Here is a 24243-nt window from a genome sequence, read left to right on the forward strand (position 1 = left end):
TTCTCACGTTTTCTGGTGAAGGTTTTCAATCACTATGATAAGTTATAAGTAAGATTATATCTGAGAAAGAAGAAAGTACATTATCCTCTATCTACATGTACTTAGATCATGTCGTAAAACTTCGAATTCAATAAAGAACAATGGAGCTTATACTTTTCCTAAAAGCTAAAAATAGAGACTCACAAATGCGAATGTATATCGGCGTGGCACATGGAATAAACTTGCATCTAGTGAAATGCATGATACATGTGAAATAGGAGATTACACGTGGAAATGCATTTTTATTCAGAGAAAATTTACGAAACTGTTATTTAAAAAAGTCAAAATTCTCTCTCTATGGTGCTTTTACGCTTCAGTAGATCAATGACAATCACGATCGGCTTTTACCTTTCCCAAGATCGATTCTTATGTAATTTTGATGCGATTTATAGTCGTCGTATTGACCCAAAGTTTAGGGTGATTGTTTTCGGTTGCGTGTTGTTCGTTGTTGTTGTATGATGATGATGATGGGTACCTCAGATGTCATGACCTTAGACTCTATGCAAGTATAAAAACTCATAGACTCTTCTTCCCTAATGTTCATCCGATCCGACCGTGGTACTGTCAATCATTCAAGCCATTGGTAAAGGTCTGAGGTGAGTTATCTTAGTAGAGATTTCTTATGGCTATTTAAATTTCGGCATTTCTGATTCTGCCTGAAGCTAAACTATTCCCTCCATCAGGAGCATAGTCCATGCTGCTTGTTGTGATCACATCGGGACTCACGGTTTCTAATAACAAAAACCGAATAATAACTATATCCGATAAAAATCTCGTTTAAGAATATGGTGACCATGCATACCGTTTAGCTGAATGGCACGTATGGTTAATGGGTATCGGTGGTAAGTTCCTCAGGGAAGTGTCCTTAGCCCCATACTTTTTCACTTTTTATCGATAAACTCGATCAGGGTATCGATGGGATTACTAGCAAATTCGCTATGATGTGAAGCTAATGGGGGTAATCGGGAATGAAAGCGATAGGGAGTTGCTCTAGACCAACTTAAACAGGATTGCAGCATGGGCAAATGAATGGAGCATGACGTTTAGCGTTGATAAGTGCATGGTCGCTCATTTTGGTTCGAACAACCCACGGTTCTCTTACGAGTTGAATGGTGGCACTATCCCGGATGCAACTGGGGTCACCGATTTGGGAATTCTCATTGACGAGCGGCTTAGGTTTCCTGAACATTGTTCAGCGGTGGTCAAAAAATCGAATAGAATGCTTGGTCTCATTTTCAAAAAGGTCTCTTCGCGTTCTCCTAAAGTCATTCTTCCGCTTTTTCGAGGATTAGTTCGTCCTGGACTGAAGTATGCTGTAAGGTTTTGGAGACCATACCTACAGAGGGACATAGACTTGGTTGAAGGGGTGCAGAGAAGAGCTACGCGTGTCCTTATTGGCACACAGGGCTTGAGTTATGAAGAAAGACTTCATTTTTTGAATATGTTTACATTGGATGAACGCAGGTGTCGAGGAGATATGATCGAAGTGTTCAAAATTTTCAATGGGATGGATAGGATGGACCATGAACTTTTAGTACACCGCCAATCGACTGCTTTTACAAGGGGACACCAGTATCGATTGGTGAGGGACAATGCAAGGTTATGGTGTCGCAGGGAATTTTTCTCTAATAGGGTTGTTAATAAATGGAATAGCTTACCCCCGGAGGTAGTAAATTGTAACACAATTGACACGTTTAAAAAGAAATACGATAAACATGTTGGGGTAAATCGAGAAGCTATCCATATTTAGAATAAGACAACCATAAGTATTCTTATGGGCGTTGTATAATATTTTATCATGTGTATATATTGTTTACAATTTGTGTTAATTGCATTTTTAATTGGATTGCTGTGTTTTTGAAATATATGACATCCATATTTTTATGGGCATCTTTTTCTCAGCCACCTCGTTGGGCATTTTGCCTGTTGTGGCGTTGTATTTGTATTTGTATTTGTAAAATGGGACAACTCGGTTTTACTTCCCCATATAAATAGTTGCAAAATGTTCAATCGTTCCATTGCAAAAGCAACCCCACACCTACATGAAGCACAGCGAATACTACGGACTAATTATGACGTTAAGTACAGAAATGTGTTGAACAACAAGGGACATGAGAGAAAACACTTTCTTGTCTCCTACAATCTTGCAGCTTCAGAAGGTGAAAAAGAATTTGCAACGGAAAATAAAGATAATATTATCCGAAGTAGTAATTACTACAAACTAATTAATTTTCATGTCATAATATTATTCCATTCTATTCTTTGCAAAAGTGATAACAATACGCGAATGATTTCATTCTTCGTGATTCTAATGAGCAGCGTTGACCAGGGTTATATATATTTACTGTGCACCCGTATACATTACTTTTAAAATATAAGTTAAATTTTCATATTTCTTTAAACATCATATCCGTCCATTAATTGATTTAAAATGTGAATGAAATATCATTTCGCAACATCGTATGAAATTAAAACTGATACGACCACTGTTTTCGATGCAGTACGGTAACAACACCGATGCATCTGAGTTGAAAGTATTCATTAGAATACGATAATTTTGACTGACAGGTTTCAATTGCAGTGCTCTTCAACCTTTTTACAACTGCGTACCGGTGAAAGTATTTGAAAATTTTTGAGGACCGGCGGAAATGGGAGAAGTTATCTGTGTGTGAGCACTAGCAAAAAATAACTGATAATGAGAAATAATTTGCGGACCGAAAATTAATAAATTCTGTAAATAGGAGAAATGAGGAGTCTCCTTTGTAGAGCAGATGATGGACGGCGTATCAATAACTCATGGTTCATCCTATCCCATCCCATTGAAAATTTTAAACACTTCGATCATTGATTCCATCATTATATTCGTTATTGAAAATGATTATTATGTGAATGCAATTTCTACCATTTACGGCTTTATTTATTTAATTTAACCCTAAAAACGACAAGGTCTATAGCCTGATATTCGATTATGCGGGAACAATTCAGTTAATGTTTCACACCGTTGGTATAGTTTGTAAAATGTTTCATATAGTTTGCAATATATCCTAAACATCAAATTGTTCCTTTGTTGTCATTTGTGTAAACATCGTTTTGAAGGAGAAAAATTTCACAGTTTTCAAAATCTTCGGAAACTTCCTTTACTTTTTGTCTGATCATGGCGCAATTGAATTATGTATTTTTGGCTCTTTTGGCATGAAACAATTGCGATACAAATTCATCAACGCCGTCGAAATTAGATTTTCTCTCCCGTTTTATGATGAAGCTTCCGTTCTTTCGCCAATCTTCTTCAATTTCAACCAAATTTTTCACAATGCTTTGATAACTGATCTTTAGAATTTTCGTACACTTTGGCAATTTCAGTTTGATAATTTTTTTTCTTATCGCATTTAAAACAAAAATTTTGTAGCACAAACTCAAGTATTTTCTTTTTACGATCATTTTTCTAATTTTAAGACATTACATGAAAAAACCATGGATTTTGTGCAGATTTTTTGCAATTTTTTCTTTCATCGAAAATTTAGCGCTCTCTGTTGGCTTAACAGAGAACAAAAATAAAGTAATCAAATGTACTCAAGACAGCTTAAACACTTGGAAAGGCCCCAAGCCTAGGTTTTTATGAGACTTAACTGTAAACATATTTTCTATAATTTTTGAATGTTTCGTCCATTATAAATGTTATGAACATAATTGTCAATACATATGAACCTTAATATCTGATTAAGCCGGGAAGAATTCTTAACATTTCTTAATTGAGTGCTTCTAAGAAAAAAATTTTTATTTCTGAGGATTTTACCCGTTTTAGCGGGGTATCCGGTTTATCCGTTATCCTATTAAATGGGGGCTGATTGTATTATCTTTACAAATATATATGTTTTCTACACGTGTGCGAATGTTTTTGAGGTATCGAGGAGAAAAAAGATGATACATTCTTCTTCCGTGAAACATTATTTTACTTGATAATGAAAAGTTTTCGCAGAAACAAGGAAAACCCAATTCAATCGATACGGAAGTATTCCTGACCGTGTAATTTGATGAAGATAGAGATCTGAGATTCTCATACAGACATCGGAGAGAATCAGAGCTCAAAAAATGGAATGATTGTGTGCGTTATTTATCGGTAACGATCAGCATGATTAATAACTAATGACACTAGTCAACGGAATAAAACTTTTTCTGTATCTGCTTAGTAAATAGGTGAATTTACCTAATTTTGGTTTCAGTTTTTCTCTATCACCTCACAGTTCTGAGATACACAACTATTACAACAACAATGAAAAAAAATACAATATTGGCTAGATTTGAATGAATTAAAAAAAACTCTCAGAGTTTACTGATGTTTTCCAGTTAATGTTTCTGCACAAAAGCACCTAAATTAATAATATACAGAGTGAATCCGACCTATTCTGCCAAACAAAAGGGAGTGATAGACGAGTCGAAGAACCCCACCAATCCTGTCCTATCTCAAACCGTTTTCGAGTTATGGTGAATAATCACTTATGGAAAAAAAAATGCGTCAAGTCTGAAAAAAACCAGAATTTGTGAAGTTTCTGAAAAACCTAAACGCAAACCAAACTAAGTACACATTTGGAAAGAGCAAAAAAAAAAATGTTCTAAAGTGACGCCATTTCATTGAAATATCTGGTTTTAATTTCGAGCTACAAGCGCTGAAAGATTGCCGAAGTTAAAAATTGAATTTGTCACCAAAATTTTTTCAATCACCAATACTGCAAACACCCTTCTAGCTATAGTCGGCCAAATTTGCCAAAAACTTGTCCATTCCATCAGGCTTTCGAAAGTTCTTACAATAAGCCATATCGGTTTTCTGGTTCGTGAGAAATTTAGTCTTTTGTTTGCGATACATCACTGAAATCAACCTTTGTCGAAGTATATATTCGACGAAAATTCGGAACTGGCGATAAACCATAAGTTTTCCACTACTCTGCTTCCCATAGCATTCGTTTTGCCGCTTGCCAGTCGTGTGGTTAGAGAGCTAACCTCTTACTGTACAGGTATGGGTTCGAGCATGGATTTCTACTAACACTAACAAAATTCCCTGGACGGATCATACTGATCCCTTGGGAGTACGTGAGGGTTACATAATTAATAATAAAAAATATTAAAGGGCTTAAAAGTGTTTTTCAACATTTTTTGTTTAGGCAGAATGAAATTCGTGATCTAAAGAATGTCCAAAGTGTAAGGAAATGTTTGAGGGAACCCCTACGAAGATAGGACATGGTCAAGAGAGCTATCTATTCTCCCCATTGTTAATTACTGTTTACCTTTGAACCGCTAGTGAAATCGTATGGACCCCTACGGCTCCGCGGACAACCGGTTGGGAAACCCCGTGCTTCAATGATGTTAGAAGGAAGCCCGGATAGTCTCAAATAAAATGAAGCGTGGGAGAGTTTATAAACTTTGCCCAAAAATATTAAGAAGTCACCAACGAATAAGGCAAATACTGTATACGAAAAATACAAAACACCTAATGGATTTCGACACACAGTGGATGTCGTCTGCAGAGGGAAAAATATTTAACACCTAATCTCTCTCTCACGCTGACCTAGGATCCCACTTGGGTTGGATACCAAATCGTAATATCTCGGTTGCTCAATGGAAATGTACGTATGTTCACTTCAAATGTCGTGGTTAGATATCTACGAAGACACATATACTAGGGCTTTCAAAAATATATTAGTAAATGGCAAAAAATCAACACCACCGATCGCAACGCCATGGCTCGGAATCATTAGCGGGAATGTACTTACAGTCAGGTTTCTTGAGCTATGAGTCTCGGACCAAACTCGATTCACAGGGGCTTTAGATATCGGTCGTATTTATCCCCTTACAGGCAGGGACTCTTGAAGCTATGGGTCACAAGCACAACTTGATTCGCAGGAGGCTTCCAAGATTGGTCGTATAAATCCACTTACAGTCAAGGGGTTTTAGGCCATGGGTCCCGAACAAAACTTATTTCGCAGGAGATTCCGAGATGGGTCGTGCAAACTTCCTTACGACCAGGGATCTTCAACTATGAGTTACACCCTAAACAAGATTTACAGGGGATTCTGAGATGCGAATAGTTTGTTTTTCTAAACTGCCGCCTGACTTATCCAGATGAATAAGTCGCCATCTGATGCCAGTGTCCTCAATTGTCAGCTTTGGTCTGGTACATAACACGGCCCCGTTCAGTGCACACGAGCTCCAAACAAAGATTGAGATGTTCGTTTCCTTTGTAGTCTAGCGGCCTGGTACTCTCACCCGGCAAGTGAGAGGACGTGGGTTCGGTTTCCCGCAAGGACGGTTGCATTTTCTCTCTTTCCTAAATTGATCTTCACATCAGCCAGAAGTTAAAAACCTTCGTATGGATAGCGGAGATCGGCATCATCCTCGGTTTTTGAGATGAGCGTACATATTCACTCACAGCCAGGGACTCTTAAGCTATGGGTCACAGCCCAGACTGATTCGCTGGGGGCATCCGAGATGAGTCCACTCACTGTTGCAAATGCACTTATTGGGTTAGTTGCTTCACTAATTTTGAAGAACAAGCACAAAGCTAATCTTATTGTTGATTTTGGGTCGTGGCTGAAGAAGGTTAAGAACCCTGGGGCTAAGACGCGCTATCCGCTGTTGAAGTATAAAGATAGTGACTTGAATGCTTTAACAGCTAAAATTTTTAACAATGAAAATGCAATTATGCAATACGAAAGTCATTTTCAGAAAATTGATGGCTTCTGAGCCTTCTAAATATTATCAGCGATCACAGAGTTATTGCATATCTTTTCTGGTTCAGATAAGAATATTTAAATAAGAGAGAGAGAGAAGTGGGGTTTTCTTTCTCTCAGAAGAAAAAAAATTATTCGATTTTGTTGGAAATTTGTATATTTTCCTCATGTAAGTATTTTGTATCTCGTTGCCAGGATCATCGAAGATGCCCGGCACTAAATTTCCCAGGAGATTCGTCGTCGCCTTCTTCATCCTAAGTTTTCTTATCAACCCCATGGTCGAATGTGGACTCATGATGATGAAAGGAATGGGTGGATCCAGAAAGCGCATGGGCGGCGGCGGCGGAGGAGGAGGAGGAGGAGGAAGTGACCAAGTGGCGTTGCTCCTGGCCGCTGGAATCGTGGCAAAACTGCTGACCGAACTCAAAATGAGCGGATTTCTACAGCAACCGTCATCCATGATGAACTTCCCCAGCTTCCCGATTCCCATGAATCTTAATTACGGCGGCGGGAGCGGGATGGGCAACATGATGCAGGGCTACGGACGACGGTAGAAAGACTTTCACGACATGTACATCACGCACATTCGATATGCGACTTCGTTTCTGTCACTGTACATAACGTAAAAATGTCACTCCTACCAAGAAAAACGTACGTTCATATTTTTTGTGATAGGATCATGTATGGATTCCATGTATGTACACGGTATATACTAGTGTTCTTCAACCCTTTTTCCACCAGCGAACCGGCAGAAATGAGAGAAATAATTTGCAGATTGGCAAAAAACAATTAACAGAAATGATTTGAGGAATAACAAAACAAGAAATAAATATGAAAAATAATTTGCGGACACGAAAAAAATAAGTATGTTTAATAATTTGCAGACCGGAAAAAATAAATAAGAACCTGTGGACCAGGAAAAAAATCCACAAATATTGAAAATAATTTGTGATTCATCGAAAAATAAATATATAAGAAAAATAATTTTCGGGCCAGCAAAAAAATATGAGCGATGGAAGAGATTTTTGGACCTGCAAAACAAAAAATTAAATGAGGAAATATGCTCTATATGGACACGCAAAGAATGAATACGAGGATGATGTCACTCTCCGCTATCCATACGGAGATTTTTAACAGCTGGCTGATGCGAAGATATGTTGTTGGAAAGAGAGAAAATTCAACTGCCCCTGCGGGGAATCGAGCCTACGTTGGGCTCGATTCCCGCAGGGGCAGTTGAATTTTATCTCTTTCGAACAATATATCTTCGCATCAGCCAGCTGTTAAAAACCTTAGTAAAAAAATAATAAATAAGAATAATTTGACAGAAAATAAATAAGAAAAGAAATTTGTGGACTGGTAAAGAATAAATGAATAGGTGGAATAATTTGCAGACCTCTGACGGCAAATTCAAAAAACAAAAAAAAAATAACAAATTTACGGACAGTCGATCCCACTTATAACGCTTTCCCGCTTGTACGACCAATTTCCGTGGCCTCAACTATAAGAAAAATTCTTATTAAGATTTCCCGTTTAAAGCGTTTTTCCATGACGGTTTTTTGAAAACCGTTATAAGCGGGATCCACTGTATATAATTTTTTAAACCTGGGATTATGTAACGGCTGTATGAATTAGTTGAATTTTTTGCGAACTAAAGCGGATGAAGAACACTGGTATATATTTTCATTTAGATCATTTGTATTTTACTTTATGAAGTTTATGTATGAAATTATTAACGTTGATTATTCAAATATGAAGATTCTGAATACTTTTTGAAACTCAAACCTTTATTTCTATTCAAAAAAAAAAGTGTAGTGCATCTTAATAAATGAATGCGCTTTGACATGGTTTGTTACATGTAAAGGTGTTTGTGTTTTATTGAATTCTTTTATACATAATTGTTAACTATCATAAAATTTCGTATTGTCAATGTACATTTTTGTCGGTGAAAGAGAGGCTGCCGTTCGATCACTATTTTCGCATGCAGTGCCATTTCAACAATTTACCAGTGGTACTCAAAGTGTACGCCTTGGCTCTTAAGGGCATCACGCGGTGATCGGGGGAATATGGCCATTGAAAACAAGGATCCCCCACCCACCTGCTCAATGAGAGATACGGTAGATGACTCACGGATATGACCATTAGGGCCGTAAAAAAAATTACGTAAGGATCAGTGGAAAAAGAGCCCACAGGTATATTATTATTAGGTAAAGGCAAACCAGTCGTGCGTGAATGAGGGCCGAGGGTTTGGCCCTCAAAGTACAATGCGTTGGTGATGTACAATACGGTAGTGTGTTTGATCGGAGCCTACCGCTTATAGTCCAGCCTCTGTGGTGGTCGAGTGGTGATAGTGACGGACTCGCATCGCGAGGACCCGGGTTCGAACTCCACCGCCACACAGTGGGTAGGTGATAGGTCGGTCGGCTGAAGCTGGTTTTCTGTGGTTTCTAACTTCGAGGAACGAATACGAGCCGATCTTCCCGTTGAAAAGTTTCACCACAGAGAGCAACGGGTCCATAATGATACAATTATTCAATCATTACGCTTCACTCATAGTTAGAAATATTGGTTGCAGATGGCAGGACTACACACATAACAAGAGTGTCACAGAAACACACTTCACGTTAGGTTCACAACACATACACGCACATTCCAACACATACCAATTCGTTAGAAATTCCGCGGAGGAATATGGACGTAGTGCATGTATGGCTCAATAGAAGTAGCAATCTATTCCGAGCATTTTTCCGTCAAGAATTTGCAAAATATGAAAGTCAGACAGCAGCAAAAACGCGAAACAAAGACAACTCTGAAAACATAAGTACAGTACACAAGGGTTGTGTATATACATACACACATCAGGTTTGTGTATGTAAAACACAGTGTGTAGTTAGAAAACTCTTCGAGGAAATGTGACTGAGCTGCATGTACAGTTAAGTAGCAATAGTAAATGCCAAAGAGCCCTTTTTCAATGTTTCTCACTGGAAAACTGGTGCCACAATCTCTCATCCCCATGGGAATAGCTTCTATTTATCTAGAAAGATTCTGCTATTTATAGTGCAGGGCTGGACAAATCGCAAAAAAAAAAAAAAAATCTAGGCGCCAGAATAGTTTTTTAGGCACCAAAGAATAATTTTTCAAAGCATAGTGACACGCTTTCATGTTGACAGATATGCTGTTATAAATTCCAAACATTTTGTGCTGCTCTCAGCTTGCAGTTTAGTAACTAACTATACAAAGAAAATTTTGGGAGGAATTTTTTAGTCACACCGTGACAACCTGACGCCTGTGATTTGTCAATTTGTGTCACCCGGACATAGTGCGAGTACCTGGAAGATTTGACCTCTAATGTGCCAGATGAAAAAAAATATTTTCCAATTTTTCCAAAATTATTATTCACAAGACGATCATGAATGGCAATCAGACGTACATTGCTACTTGATACTAGAATAGAGAATTGCCAGTTCCCTATACCACGATAGGTTTAAAGCAAATAATCGGGATCCGTGCCCACCATCAATATTTGAAATCGCTTCTACGTGAGGTTATTGCATCTAACTACCATGTTGATCACGATCTAACAAGGTTACGGGCAGATATGTTAATTATTGTATTTGGTCACGAAATGTCTACAACCACGACTACGCGGAATTACTATCAAAGAAAAATTACAGTAAAAAGGCGGAAAAAGACTCCAGCAAAATAGGAAAAGTGTTTTCCTCGAAAGATTCGATCAACGTGTGTGTGTGTGTGTGTGTGTGTTATTTTTTTCTTTTGTGTATGAGAAAATATTGGTACGATGCATCGACATGTTTATGACACGTACGACAAGTAGACTGGAACAACGCCATTTGAACAAATCAAACGGAAAGGAGTGAAAATGACTGTTATTTCGCGAATCTTACCTCACTATTACTGTCAACGCAAAATGAAAGTGGAATCGTGCTCGGAATCACTGAACACGTGGCAACAGATTCACTACATTGATTTATTGCAAGAATGGAAAAAAATTCAATTTTTTTTATACAATAGATGCAAAAAAAAAATTATGGCGAAAAAATTAACAATATGAAGTTTATATTTAGTGTGAACTCAGTGAAGCAGTTTGTTTACCATACAAATAAACAATACTATAGAAATACAGAACTTATAGAAATTCATAAAACTCATGAACATTTTGGTATTATTACAACGTAATATAGTTATTATTATGTAATTGGTCTTACATCAATAGTATATAAACGGAACAAAAACTGCTATAGCTCTAAAATTAACTATTATTAATATATAAAAAATGTACGGAAAAAAGAGAAAATTTCAGCTGTGATTGTGCGCACACTTCCGTGAAATAACAATTAATAGAAATACAAAAGTTAAACTTTTTATGGTAGTCCATACACTGCTCAAAAAATTTCAAAAAAATAATTAAGTAAGGTTTTTTTTTTAATTTTATTGTAAACAAACAAATACACACACATACACATTACACAAATACTGGACTATAACACACCAAAACGGATACAAAAGAAAAAAAGACGTACACATATAACGAATATACACTATGTGGTCCCAAGGGACACAGTCCTTCCAGGAAGCAAAAAAGAAATTGTATTAAATTTTTTCGCCGCCACATTGTGAGCCGCCAAGTACGCAGTATAATTATAGAAAAAAAACAACATAAGAAATTTAAGACATGATGCATAACAATTCAATGTAAAATGACAATCAATATTTAGTGAAATTTAAACAAGATGATGCGAGTATATTCTAGGCACAACATTAATTCACATAAAAATATATAATTTTAAGCAGTAATATGTAAATAAACAAAAATTGTTAATTTTACATTTATCTAGCTTTTTTATGAACAGTTTCAGAACATGTCATCAATTCTTTCGTTCTAACAAAAGAATATCTCTTATCAATTAAATGAAAATTATTATTATTTATAAGTTTATACTTTAATATACCTGAATACTCTGCAAAATTTATAAACATTTTTCATTAATGTACAATTTTTAGTACATTTTCATAAAAGTGTGAATTTTTAACTATTTTTTGGGTGCTTGGGCTACCAGAAGGTATGACTGGATTTCAACAAAAAAAATTTCGCAAATTTCGCAAACTAATATACCCAAGACACAACTTTCCGACCCCAAGCCAAAAGTAATTTCGAAAAAAAAAATGTCCTATGCTTTTCGATCCACCCTACTGTTGATGTCCGAAGTCATCAAGTCATAATTCACCTCGCTTATAGAATCACAGCCGATATACAGTGCCGAACAGGACGCAGGAGCGAGTATAGGATAAGGTGAATGGATCATGCGACTAAAAAAACCGCACAAATCCTGATGAAAATTGGCCAAGAGTTTCGGCCAAATCCGAATTGCAGAAATGATTCGGACATTCGTCGAAATGAAGCAACTGTATTGGATTAGCTCCATGTGAAGACAGAAAAAAAAATAGAAATTTGAGAGGGAGAAACTAAAAGTAATTATATAAACATATATAGTTTTTTCTCTGCCAATCTTTGGAGAAAAAAATGATTACCTTCGTGACCGCGGTTTGATGGGTTGCCAAAACTGAAAAAAAGGAAAAAAATGATTATTATTTTTTTTATATAACAGCATGTTGAGCATGTTGTCGAAACACATACATATGCGATCAAAATGTTAATATGCCCTCGCTATGTCAGCAATATATTTGTCCATCCCTTCCTTGTAACGTGAATGACATAATGCAAGGGTCACACTGGTGGTAAAATGAATCACTGTATTTTTGGAAATGAATTATACAGTGCCACACACGAATTAATTATGAGGTCGAAATTTAATCATTTGATCATTTTTGTCGCACCGCGGTCATTTTCTGCACACGAGCGCTAGTTAGACCAGGACCTACAACTCATTGCCGATTCCGAACGGTAGCCTTTTTTATACTCATCGAGAGGTTGGTGCACTTTGATGTACGTGGACTACATGTTTACATTCAAAGTAGATGTCGGGGGATATGATTGAAATGTTTACAATTTTGAACGGGATGGATAAAATGGATCATAAGTTATATTGATACATCGTCAATCAACTGCTTCGAGAAGGGACATCAGTATCGATTGGTAAAGAATATTTCTAGATTGTGGTGTCGCAGGGAGTTCTTCTCTAACAGGGTTGTAAATAAGTGGAATAGCTTACCTCCGGGGGGGGGGGGTCGTGAATTTTAACACTATTGACACGCTTGAAAAGAAATACGATAAGCATATCCATGTATCCGTATAAAATTTTTGAATAATTTTACAAAAGTGCTATCTCCACCAACTTATTTATATTATAGTGGATTTAAAATAATTAATTTTCATTTTATTGGATTTAAATTGATTAATTAACAGCCGCTTAATTAATTTTAACCCTTAACTGTTGTGAAAATTCTGTGCGTAACTGGCGTCGTTGGGGTCATTTCTTAACCCTAGCAAGTATTAATGAATTTCAAAAATCATCAAAAACTGTCTTCATAAAAGCAATGGGTTTTTTCCTTGACTTCATTCATCTGTGAATTAATTCACTAAATAATTTTTCAAATTTCTTTCATTATTTTCCCAAAAGTTTTGTTTTATTAAAAGACATATTCGAAAAAATTAGAGGGGATACACGTTTTTTTTTTTTAAATTATTTATTTTAAATTTTTTGAACGCAACTTCCATGATTTAAAAAATACAAATACAAATACAACGCCACAACAGGCAAAATGCCCAACGAGGTGACTGAGAAAAAGATGCCCATAAAAATATGGATGTCATATATTTCAAAAATACAGCAACCCAATTAAAAATGCAATAAAACAGCAATAAAAATGCAATAAAATGCAATAAAAATGAATGCATCTTTTAACATAAAACCACGTGCGCTTACTTATGAAACTGAAGTTTATTTCTATCTTCCTTCAATTTCATCATCGGTTGGAGCAATTATTGGAAACAGGAAGGGGCAATGAAACAGATATGATTAAAATAAACTCAAAAAATAAAATTTACAAATTAAAATATTATTTACTATATTTTCATAAGCACCAAAATTAGTCTTATCCCAAGTCGGTAACACAATACTTGCACAAACAACACCATGACATATTCATCACACAGATCTTACGTACTATTCACTGACAACACTATTCCCATGCTCACCTCGGATATCCAATGTTTTACGACTAATTTGAAACCAAGTATCGAGAAAACTGGCGCTCTTCAGATACGCCATTTCGATCTGAATTGTCCTGCCGTCAGACAAAAAAAAAATACTTACGCAAGTAGTGAGGTGGGTCATTTTGACCCCCACAAAAACTTCGATTAATGATATAAGAGGAAAGAAGAAGTAGAATACAATCGCAAATTTGTCAAACACGTGTAAACAACTAGCTTGAAGGGTACTTAAAATAAGATGGTCCAGATGCATTTTTCGAAGTGGTGGCAAGATGAAGAATGCGTGGGGTCAAAATGGTCCCGACACGCAAGTTAAGGGTTAAGTAAATTTAAATTCAGTCTTTTCATAGAAATTATCTTTGACATAACCATGAATTAAACTGAAGTTGGGACGCGGTAGCCCAGGTCGATAAGATACTCGCCTGAAGTACCGAAGGATGTTTAGAGCTGTCGCGAGTTCGATACCCGGTTCATCCTTGTCAGAAACTTTCCTGACATCACATATTCAAAGTCCACGTACATCATTTTCAAAAATAATATTACACATTTGTCATGCCGAGTTTTAAAAATAGTGTAAAGTAGCATGAGTTAAGTTAGATTAAATTCTTACAATTATAATTTTTATACGTCAAAAAAAAATCTTCGTAATTAAAATTGGGAATTTTGTATGTTTAGGAATAACAAAAATTCCCAATTTTTTTCCAACGATTCAAAGACGAAACAGTTTCATGGTTTTTAATTTCATCACTTTCGATTTAAAATCTACGCAATCAATATATTTATGTTAATTAGTCTAGTCACATAATTCCAGGCAACAAACAATAAGGAAGGATATTTGAAACATTTCAACTTTTACGATGCCCCTTTCGCTAACTTAAACAAAAAATAACACTATATTTCTACACTAAAATTAAAGACAATAATGTCACAATTATCGAAGTGTAAAATGTCTCCAGGAAAATATATAATAATCTGAAAGATGCAGACGGAAAAGAAAAGTAGGTAAATAATAGCCTAAGTGAGGATCTATGACAAGTATACACTAACATTTAAGAAAAACCATGAATCGTAAAAAAATGACCATATAACAATATACAAAAGAGTAGGGGATAGTTTTTCTACTACAATAGTAATAATAAAGGTAAGCCGGTAAACTTTTATGGCGTGCTTTTGAAAATAAATGGCTCTTCTTTGGTAAAACGAATCACGCAACAATCAAAATGACTTCTCTATTTTCTTCCCCGTGTGCCGAGCAATTACTGTACTACTTCTCATATTTTAACTGAAAAAAAAAAAAACGTTTAGAATTTTTTTAAAATATTATTATTATTATTTTGTGGAATTTTCTATATACTATCAGAAGGAAATAACCATTTCCTAAGGAAGAACCTACTTAGTGTGTGTCGGTGTGAAAAGATCTAATCGATACGTATAAATAAGAAAACGTATAGAAAAAAACTGATCAGTTTTACTTGAAAAGCGTTGACTTTTAGATAGTAAAAATTGCCCGTTTCTGTGAGGATTTCATTGAAGGTAAATGATTTATATTTTTCTTGGCTTTATTCGGTAATATTTGTGGTGGGTATTATGAAATAGACGATTATATTACGATTATAATGAGAAATGTTACCTTGTAAACGCCACTAAAGAACTAAGGGCATGGAGGATATAATGTATTCATGTTTGTTTTCGTCCCAGAAATTAATGAATGTGGTTCATAAAATGCTCATGTAGGGAAGCCGAAATTCACAGTTGTAATTTGCAGTTCCATTTTCTAAGAGCTTCTTGAGTACATCGGTGCTTAAGGGAGACACAGATACCTAGATTCACACAGGTTTCTATAGGTTCCAGTTTTCATTGAAAGTCTCCTAGGCACCGGTTCGAAAACATGCTGCTTATTTTGAAGAGGTATTTAATTACTTCAAAGGTCCTGAAAATGAAGATTCTGTCATCTACAGCATGGGTCTCCAACTGGTGTTCCGTGACAGCTTTTTTGGGGGCTCCACGTGATCAAACACCACGGAACCCTTAAAAATCCTAGATCCCGGAGAGCTTTCAAAGAATAAACCTTACTTGTTATTGATTCTCGCAAAGCTGTTAATTTATTTTGAATTTTAACAAGATAGTGACTTTTAAAAAAATATCATATCACTCTTGGATGATTAAATAACTTATAAAACAGTAACATTACATTTTTTTAACTTCCAATTTTTGAACTACAAGTTCATGAATTTCATCCTTCGTTTCATCAGAAAATTATAAGTTGTAAAAACGATGTTTTCTTTAAAATATTTTTATCCAGGTGATATTCTTCAGAGTAAAGATTCTTGAATAGCAGAATACTCTTACGTGTACTTCACGAGACACCCAGGGGTCATCTTAACGCACGAGTCCCGCCCGGGCACGGCAACCTCATTTGCATAGGGCTTCCATGATAAGATCTGGCAAAATGATTTATGAAAATAAATATGAAAATTAAGAGGTGGTGCCTAAGCCTTCTTTTATTTTGCCCTGGGGCTATGAGACGGCAGTAGCGAAGCAAAGTTGTTTTTGTTTGGATAAATATTCAAAATTACTTTTGTGAGTTCCGTGGAGCTGCCTCACTATCATTAAGGTTTCCGCGAGAAGTTTTAAGTTTTTTACACCTGACCTAGAGAGTGTGTGCAAGCATGTGAGTGGCGAAAACAGTGTGCAAGTATGTGAGTAATCAAAAGAATGATCTGGTAAGCAAGGGGATAAACGAGTGACCTGGAGGATGTGAAAGCATGTGAAAGACGAAAAGAGTGACTTAGACACAGAGGCATGTTTGCGGTATGGGAGAGGATGCTAAACGAGCTGTTTAATCCAGTGTGGCTAATTTGAAGGACTGAGAAGTCGAGAAAACTAGACTAGAGCGAGGGAATGGCGACAAAACCATAAATCCGCCTCCAGAGAGGGGAGGGCTTCGGGCAAACCCATAACCGGAGGGCTCAAAAATTATGTGGCCTCGTTAATTGCTGGAATTTCCACGTTGAAAAATGAGGCATTAGCTCAAGCGGCACCTGATTCCATTATCATAAAGTGTCCCTATGTACACGAAAAAGCTTACTTTTGTCCATAACCAATAAATGAAAGTAAAACTATGTCAGTAAAAACGTGCTTTCTGGAAAATATTGAAAATAAGTGAGTACACAAACACAGTATGTATTACACTGAAGAGCCAGAAAAACTGGTGCACCGGCCTAATATCGTGTAGGGCCCCCGTGAGCCCGCAACACAACGTGGCAGGGACTCGACTAATGCCTGAAGTAGTGCTGGAGGTAATTGACACCATGAATCCCGCACTCGATAACCTGCCATTGTAGCAGCAGTAACCGATCTAACAACTATGCCAGACACTTGTTGTGTTATATAGGCATTGCCAACCGCAGCGTCGTACTCTGTTTGGTTCCATATCTCTTTATTTGCATACGCATGCCTTTACCAGTTTTTTTGGCTCTTCAGTTTATAGTATACGTGTGTGAGAAACAATAATGATCCAGAACTCTTTCTGCCACCTATCAAATAAAACTGTTATAATCTTTTGACTGAAATTGAGGTAACGGGTACCTGATTTACATAATATATGGCAAAAATCATGATTGTGTAATGATAAAAAATATTTTATAAATAAAAATATTAATTTAATTGTCATGTTTCTCTGAAATTTTTAACAGTTGTTTTTTATAAAAGGTAAAATAATATGAGTAAAATATGCAAGTATATTTTTCAAGACAAGAGCCTCTTTTTTTGCTTCACTAATGATAATTGTTTACATGCAATTAACAATTGTTAAGATTTTCAATCTAACGTAATTTATGCTTGTAAAATATGTATTAATACCATATAACATTAATTTCAATGAAACAACTAAAACAATTTCATTTGATGGGTTGCAAAAGGAGTTCCAGTTCATTCATGGTTCTCGTGTGTAATATATAATACTATACTGTATATACTCCCAATTGTCCGGGGAAAATATGTTGTAAAAATTTTGTGTTCTTTTTGACACAAACTAAAATTGTTCCAGACTCTGCCACGAAGGTGGGCTGGAAGAGATCTCGCCAACGGCATAAGTCCAGTGGCAAAGTTCTGGCGTTCTTTCATTCATTGTACTGTATCTACTTATTTTCAATATTTTCTAGAAGCCACATTTTTATATATAAAATTTTGGTTTTCCCGTTTCTTGGTTTTATGACAAAAGCAACTGAGAAAGGAAGGCGTTATTTTTTTTCATGGTGACTTAGTTTACAAAATATGGACATTTAGTGTCTGAGGGGCGCGGTAGCCCGGTCGATAAGATGCTCGCCAAAGTACCAAAGGATGTTTAGAGGTGTCGCAAATTCGATACCCGGTTCATCCTTGTCAGAAAACTTTCCTGACGCAGGGCTACAACAAAAAACGGCGATTTGACCGCTGCAAAAAATTGCTACCGCAGGGAGTCCCCCATCGAGGGGTTAGCGCGCCAACCTCTCGATGAGTATAAAAACAAGCCTGCCGTTCGGAATCGGCAATAAATTGTAGGTCCCGGTCTAATTAGCCCTCGGGTTCAGAAAATGACCGTGGTGCGACAAAAATGATCAAATTCAGTGTCTGAGATTGAGAATGCTTCCGTGTACAGAGAGAAAAAAATAGCTATATTGTGTAAGGTTGCATGTTATTTTGTCATAACGCACAGGTATCAAGATATCAAAGTTCGGTGTACAGAGAAACAGCAGGTCTGTGCAAGTGAAATAAAAATAGTCTCCACTCTCTCTCTCTCTCTCTTTTTCATTTTCCCGCGAGCATCCTCAATGCTTACCATGGGCCAACACAACCTGAGCTCAGGCTCCCTAGACTGAGGACTTTGGTGGTCCTCCTCAAAGTGAATTTACAGTGTAAAATAAAAAAACCAAAGAAAAATGCATATTTATATAAAATACGATTTGTCCCGGTCCCCCATGCTAAAGCCCTGCCAAGCCTACCTACCCATTTGAGGGGGTCATGGTTTGCACTTGAACCATTGAGGATGAATCCTTGATTTCGTACTCAGGAAAAGTCACTGACAACTTAGACGAACTGTGGTTCAATGGTTTTCATCACGATTGTTTCAGTTCTTGAACTGGTGTTTTTCTTCTAGTGATGGTGACACTCATCATTTGATAATTTTTGTCACACCATGGTTATTCGTTGCATACGAGGGATGATTTAGACCGAGACCTACAATTCATTACCGATCCGAACGGCAACCTTTTTTATACTCGCCGAGGGGGGTTGGTGTGCTAACCCTTCGATGTGGAACTCCCTGCGGTAGCAATCTTTTTTATGGGTTCATGTCGTCGTTTCTGTTGTACCCCTGTGTCAGGCACGAACTGAAAAGAACGACCCCCCCCCCCCCGGGTATTAGAAACCTCTAAACATCCTTTGGTACGTCAGACGAGTATCTTATCGACCTGGGCTACCGCACCCTGGTGATGATTACAATGAAAACTCTTGATTCGCGAATAAGCCTCTGGATAACATCACAGGGATCCAACTTCGTGGCTACGCATCGACTTTAGAGCCATCTTTGGAGCATTATGGGCATCCTTGGGTCTAGTGATGTTCAGGTGCCCCTATCTGGTTGAAATCACAGCCTGCCCGTTTACATACTTTTCTCGATAATCATACTGCTGGATCTTAAATAATCATGAGACCCTCCATGCATCCGAGGACGCCGGGTAAGTCTAATGCTTTAAAAAAATGTACTTAAGAGTCCTCGGTTTTCCCTCTACAAAATATAGAAAATTTCCATTTTCAATGGGGATAAATTTGATGATTTTCGAATTTTTCTTTCCAACAAAGGGGAAAAAACATCTTGGAACTGTTCTTTTGAATCGACAGCAGCAGTAGAGGCTTGATTTTTGAATAAACATCCAAAAGTTTCTTTTCAGTTCCGTATAACACCCTCATTAACAGCGTGTTCCGTGGAATAGCCTTATAACTATCAAAGCTTCCCCGAGAAGCTTTACGTCAGAAACCCCTGATCTATACATCATTAAAATAATAATAATAGTTCACTATTATTTGAATTTGGTTACTGCATTGGTGTTCCATTCTTGAAATTATGTTAATTGCATGCATTTTATTCCCTATTATATAGCTACAAAATTTAGTACCTCTTTTTAAGAGAATGGCGTTCATACGAAAGAAAAATATGGAAAAATACGTATGAAAGATCTGAATTTGTGTTTATGCTATCCGGAAACGTTTAACAAACGTCATTTTTGAATAAAAATGTCGATTTTTATTTTATTATGAAAGCCCTATTTCAAAACAGGCTTTTTTTGGTCACATGACGCTTACAACCGAAGTCACATCCACTTCAGTGTTTTTACATACAAGTAGTCCGTGAATAAAAACTCCAAACGCGTTGTAAAGAGAATGCTGTTTTTTGGCATTTTACTTGAGTTTGAAACATGATTTCAAAAAATTTATTGATTGTAGCATTATAAAATTTTAATGATATTTGTATATACTGTATATTGTCAAGGTTTGATACAAAAATCTGATTTTTCACATGTATAGTCTAATTACAGTGTTTTATACATTATATGTAGAATAAAATTTTCAAAAATGCACAAACGCATCAACAGATTCGGTTGTAACTTGTGAGCATACCATACAATCCTTTAAATTTTGGTTCATTACTTCCACCAGCAGTAGTCTACTGTGAAAAATACAAAACATTTAATTCATATAATTTTGGGCAATTGTTTCGAATATTACATAAATTTTGCTTAAAATTTAACATAAAATGACTTTTTCGAAGAAAACGGCATAGATAGTCCAAAATTTCTTATTGTTCTCACCATTTTGAGACATTTTCTATCAAAAAATCTTATGGAAGTTACAGTATGGAACTCCAGTACCATTTGGTAGTAAAGCGACAACAAAGGTAGTCGGATAGAATGGGCAAATATGATATGAAAAGTTACCTTGAAGAAATATCACCTATTTTACAGAAAATCTAAAATTTTAAACGTTATCAATTTCAATTTCAGAACAATTCGGGCAAAGAAATGAAGATTCTATCACCTTCGAGTGCCAGTGCCTTGAAGATTGTTGCTGCGACTCTGTTGTCTTTCCTATTGGCAAGCATCGTTGATTCTCATTCCAACCACGGACCGATGCTTTTATTCAGGGCCGGCCATGGAAGTGGTACTTCTCTTATAGGCCCCGCCAGCATTCTTGCCGCTGGACTTATCATCAAATTGTTTTTGGAAGGTTTCAAACACCATCACGGGCACCATCAACACCACGGTCATCAACAGCAACAACAACAACATCCTGCTCTTCAACATTTCGGCCACCATGCTCATCAACAAATGTTTCCCGTTTCTGATCACCACATCGGCAAAGACTTAGTCGGGGGTCATTTCGCTTCTTTGGAAGACCACAGTGCTGGACACTACGGGCTTGATTCTTACGGGTGGTCGTAAGCGAAAATGCAGTCCATGCTGATTGAATGACTTGGGAAAGATAGTTAACTTAGACTAAAAGAGAAAAGCCAAAAGATACACCGATACACTCGGATAAAATCATTTGCATTGATTTAAACAGGGCGAGGCCCGAAAAATTGGGAAAAAAAAACAATTTTTCAAGTGTTATTTATTCGTTCTAATGTTATTACATACGGGGGCATATAAGCAGGGAGTATGGCATTTTACTAATGCAAGAGGCATACTTTCATTTTAGAAAAACTATCCAAATAACGTGTAGTACTCAGCTATGTCATTCATGTTGCAAGGGATGGTATAGTTATTTTAAAAAAATTAACGTTTTATAGGAACACCCTGTACTCAAAAAGCCAATTAGAGAGCTGTTGCTCTGTCTTTCCTGATACCAACTAAAAATATTCCACGTTTCTAAGTGCAATATTCACTGAGATATTTTTGAATTCAAACACGGAGGAATGTTGGGGGGGAAATAGCATTGAATGCGGGTAAAAAATGGTTTTCCCACAAAATTCATTTTTTCCCAACTTTCCTCAGTTTTTTTGAATTAAAATATCTCAGTGAATATTTCACTTAAAAACGTGGAATGTTGGAATGTTTTTAGTTGACATCAGGAGAGACAGAGGAGCAGCTGTCTGATTTGCTTTTTGAACACAGGGTGTTCGCATAAAACGTTAATTTTTTTTAAATAACTATACAACCCCCTTGCAACGCGAACGACATATCTGAGCACTACACGTTATTTGGATACTTTTTCTAATATCGAAGTATGCCTTTAGACCAGTAAAATGTCACATACACCCTGTTATCTATGCAACCTGTATTTCATAAACCTATTGTACATAAATATTTGATTCCCTGTGTATACAGTAAAACCCCTCTTATCGAACACCCTTAAGATGATGTCATCCCCTTTTATGGCCAAATAAAAATTTCCCTTTTTTATAATAAAAGTATGAATTTCAAACCCCTGATGTTACGGACGAATTATTTTGTCTAGCCGGTGTATGCAAAAGAGGCTTTACTGTATTTTAACAATTTTTGACGAATGTATATATATGTACATACGTATAGAGTATGGATTTTATGCATATTTAAGAAACAACACATTATTCCTGACACTAGTTATTAATATAAAGAATTATGTCCTATATGAGAAGAGGAATGCTTTTGATACGTATTATTTTTTAAATAAAAACGTATTTTTAACATTGACGTATATATTCAATAATTCTGAATTGAAACTTAGAAGTTACGAATTTTAAAACAGAAATTGAATTTTCAAAACAAATATTATCAAACTTACACCCACAAGCCTAAACACATATTAAAACAATATCATTATATTGCAACGTGGCTATTTTATGCATGTGAAGGCTATCTGAAACCAAACACGCAGTTCAAGTCGCTTCCAAACGAAAGGTTCAGGGGAAAAAAACGACTGCAGAAATTTTAACGAAAATTAGATACAGTCGAATCCCGTTATAACGAACTCCAAGATACCGCGAAATCACATCGTTATAACGGAATTTCGTTATTAAAGAATTCCAGGTTTTTGCATTGTTCCTATGTAAACTAATCTGGGGGATTAGAAAAGTGTTCGTTAAAACGAAATTTTCGCTATATTTGTTAGAACGGGATTCGACTGTAGTAGTGTCTTCTAGATTTCAAGGCATACTGTCTCCCACATGCATTCATTTTTGGGGTAAAACGACTTTAAAGCAGCAAAAAATAGCGATAAAGTTTCGGTTTTAAAAATGGGGAAACCATTATCCTCCACAAACTTTCAAACTCGTTTTTCTCAAAATCTAATTTTTGTTGCAAAGTTGTTTTTCCCCTGGACCCTTCGTTAACATTTTCGAAGAAACACCTAAAAAATAGGAGGTTCTTGCATCAAATATCTTGCCCTCAGTTGAACAATTTATAATTCAAGTCTTTTAAAAAAGTTGCTCGCTGATATTATTTATTGTTAAGTCTCGTTTCTTCAGTGTGTGTGTGCAAATAGAACCGTAGTACGCAGACGGAAACAATACAGCAAAATATCAATACAGCATTTTCTTTTCCTTTCTCGGGGAAATCGTGAATTCGGAAAATGCTTCATGTAATATGGATTTATTCTTAAAAGCTCCAAAAACAAAATGCATAAATTTTCTGCTAAAATAAGGTCACCATGTGTGTTTATCATGTTTCATGGCACTTTTCATATCATTCGGCTGCTTAAAAGTTTGGTAAAATTGATCATTTGGTCGAAATTTCAGTTAAAAACTACCTTTATGTGCCGGGTGCATAGTTAACCGGACGTATGGCATTTTACTGGCGAACCGTTCCTCTAAGAGATATACTTCCAATTAGAAAAAATTATCAAAATGACGTGTAGTACTCATGTTGCAAGGAGTTGTATAGTTTGTAAAATAAAAAAAAGAATTGTTATTATGCCACCGTGTGCCCGAAATACCCAATTAGAAAGTTGTTGCCTTGTCTCTCTTGATCGCAACAAAAAAGTTCCACGTATCCAAGTGCAATATTCAACGAGATATTCGAATTCGAAAAACGGAGGAAAGTTGGGGAAAAACAGCGTTAAATGCGGGTAAAACGATTTACCCATATGTGTAAATAAGGTGAAAATAAGGTGTTAGTTCTAGGCTAAAGCAACAGTGTAACAAAAGCTGAGCACAAATCAGATATTTGTTTCTCCTTATGTGTTGTTCTTGCATCACACAGCATTGCAGTTGAATAGCTGACCAGTGACTGTCCTAATAGCCCTGACATAGCTACAGCAGGGTGGAATGGGAACTGACAG

At 36.3% G+C, this 24243-nt stretch overlaps 1 protein-coding gene across 1 annotated transcript; it reads left to right on the forward strand.

The window, feature by feature from the left end:
- The first annotated feature begins 594 nt into the window (after positions 1 to 594).
- LOC149082121 (uncharacterized) lies at positions 595 to 8500 on the forward strand. Its single transcript, XM_089236861.1, has 2 exons — positions 595 to 635; positions 6957 to 8500. The coding sequence occupies exon 2, from the start codon at positions 6968 to 6970 to the stop codon at positions 7313 to 7315; it is 348 nt and encodes a 115-aa protein (XP_089092987.1). The 5' UTR covers positions 595 to 635; positions 6957 to 6967; the 3' UTR covers positions 7316 to 8500.
- The last annotated feature ends 15743 nt before the right edge of the window (positions 8501 to 24243 follow it).

This window comes from Pholcus phalangioides, unplaced genomic scaffold, assembly GCF_987345545.1.
Source record: "Pholcus phalangioides strain wild (caught in Gottingen) unplaced genomic scaffold, Ppha-v1.0 ptg000009l_1, whole genome shotgun sequence".
Taxonomy (NCBI): Eukaryota; Metazoa; Arthropoda; class Arachnida; order Araneae; family Pholcidae; genus Pholcus; species Pholcus phalangioides.

What these genes read in the sequence shown, in the direction of transcription:
- LOC149082121 (XM_089236861.1), top strand. Translation starts at nt 6,968, where the DNA reads ATGCCCGGCACTAAATTTCCCAGGAGATTCGTCGTCGCCTTCTTCATC.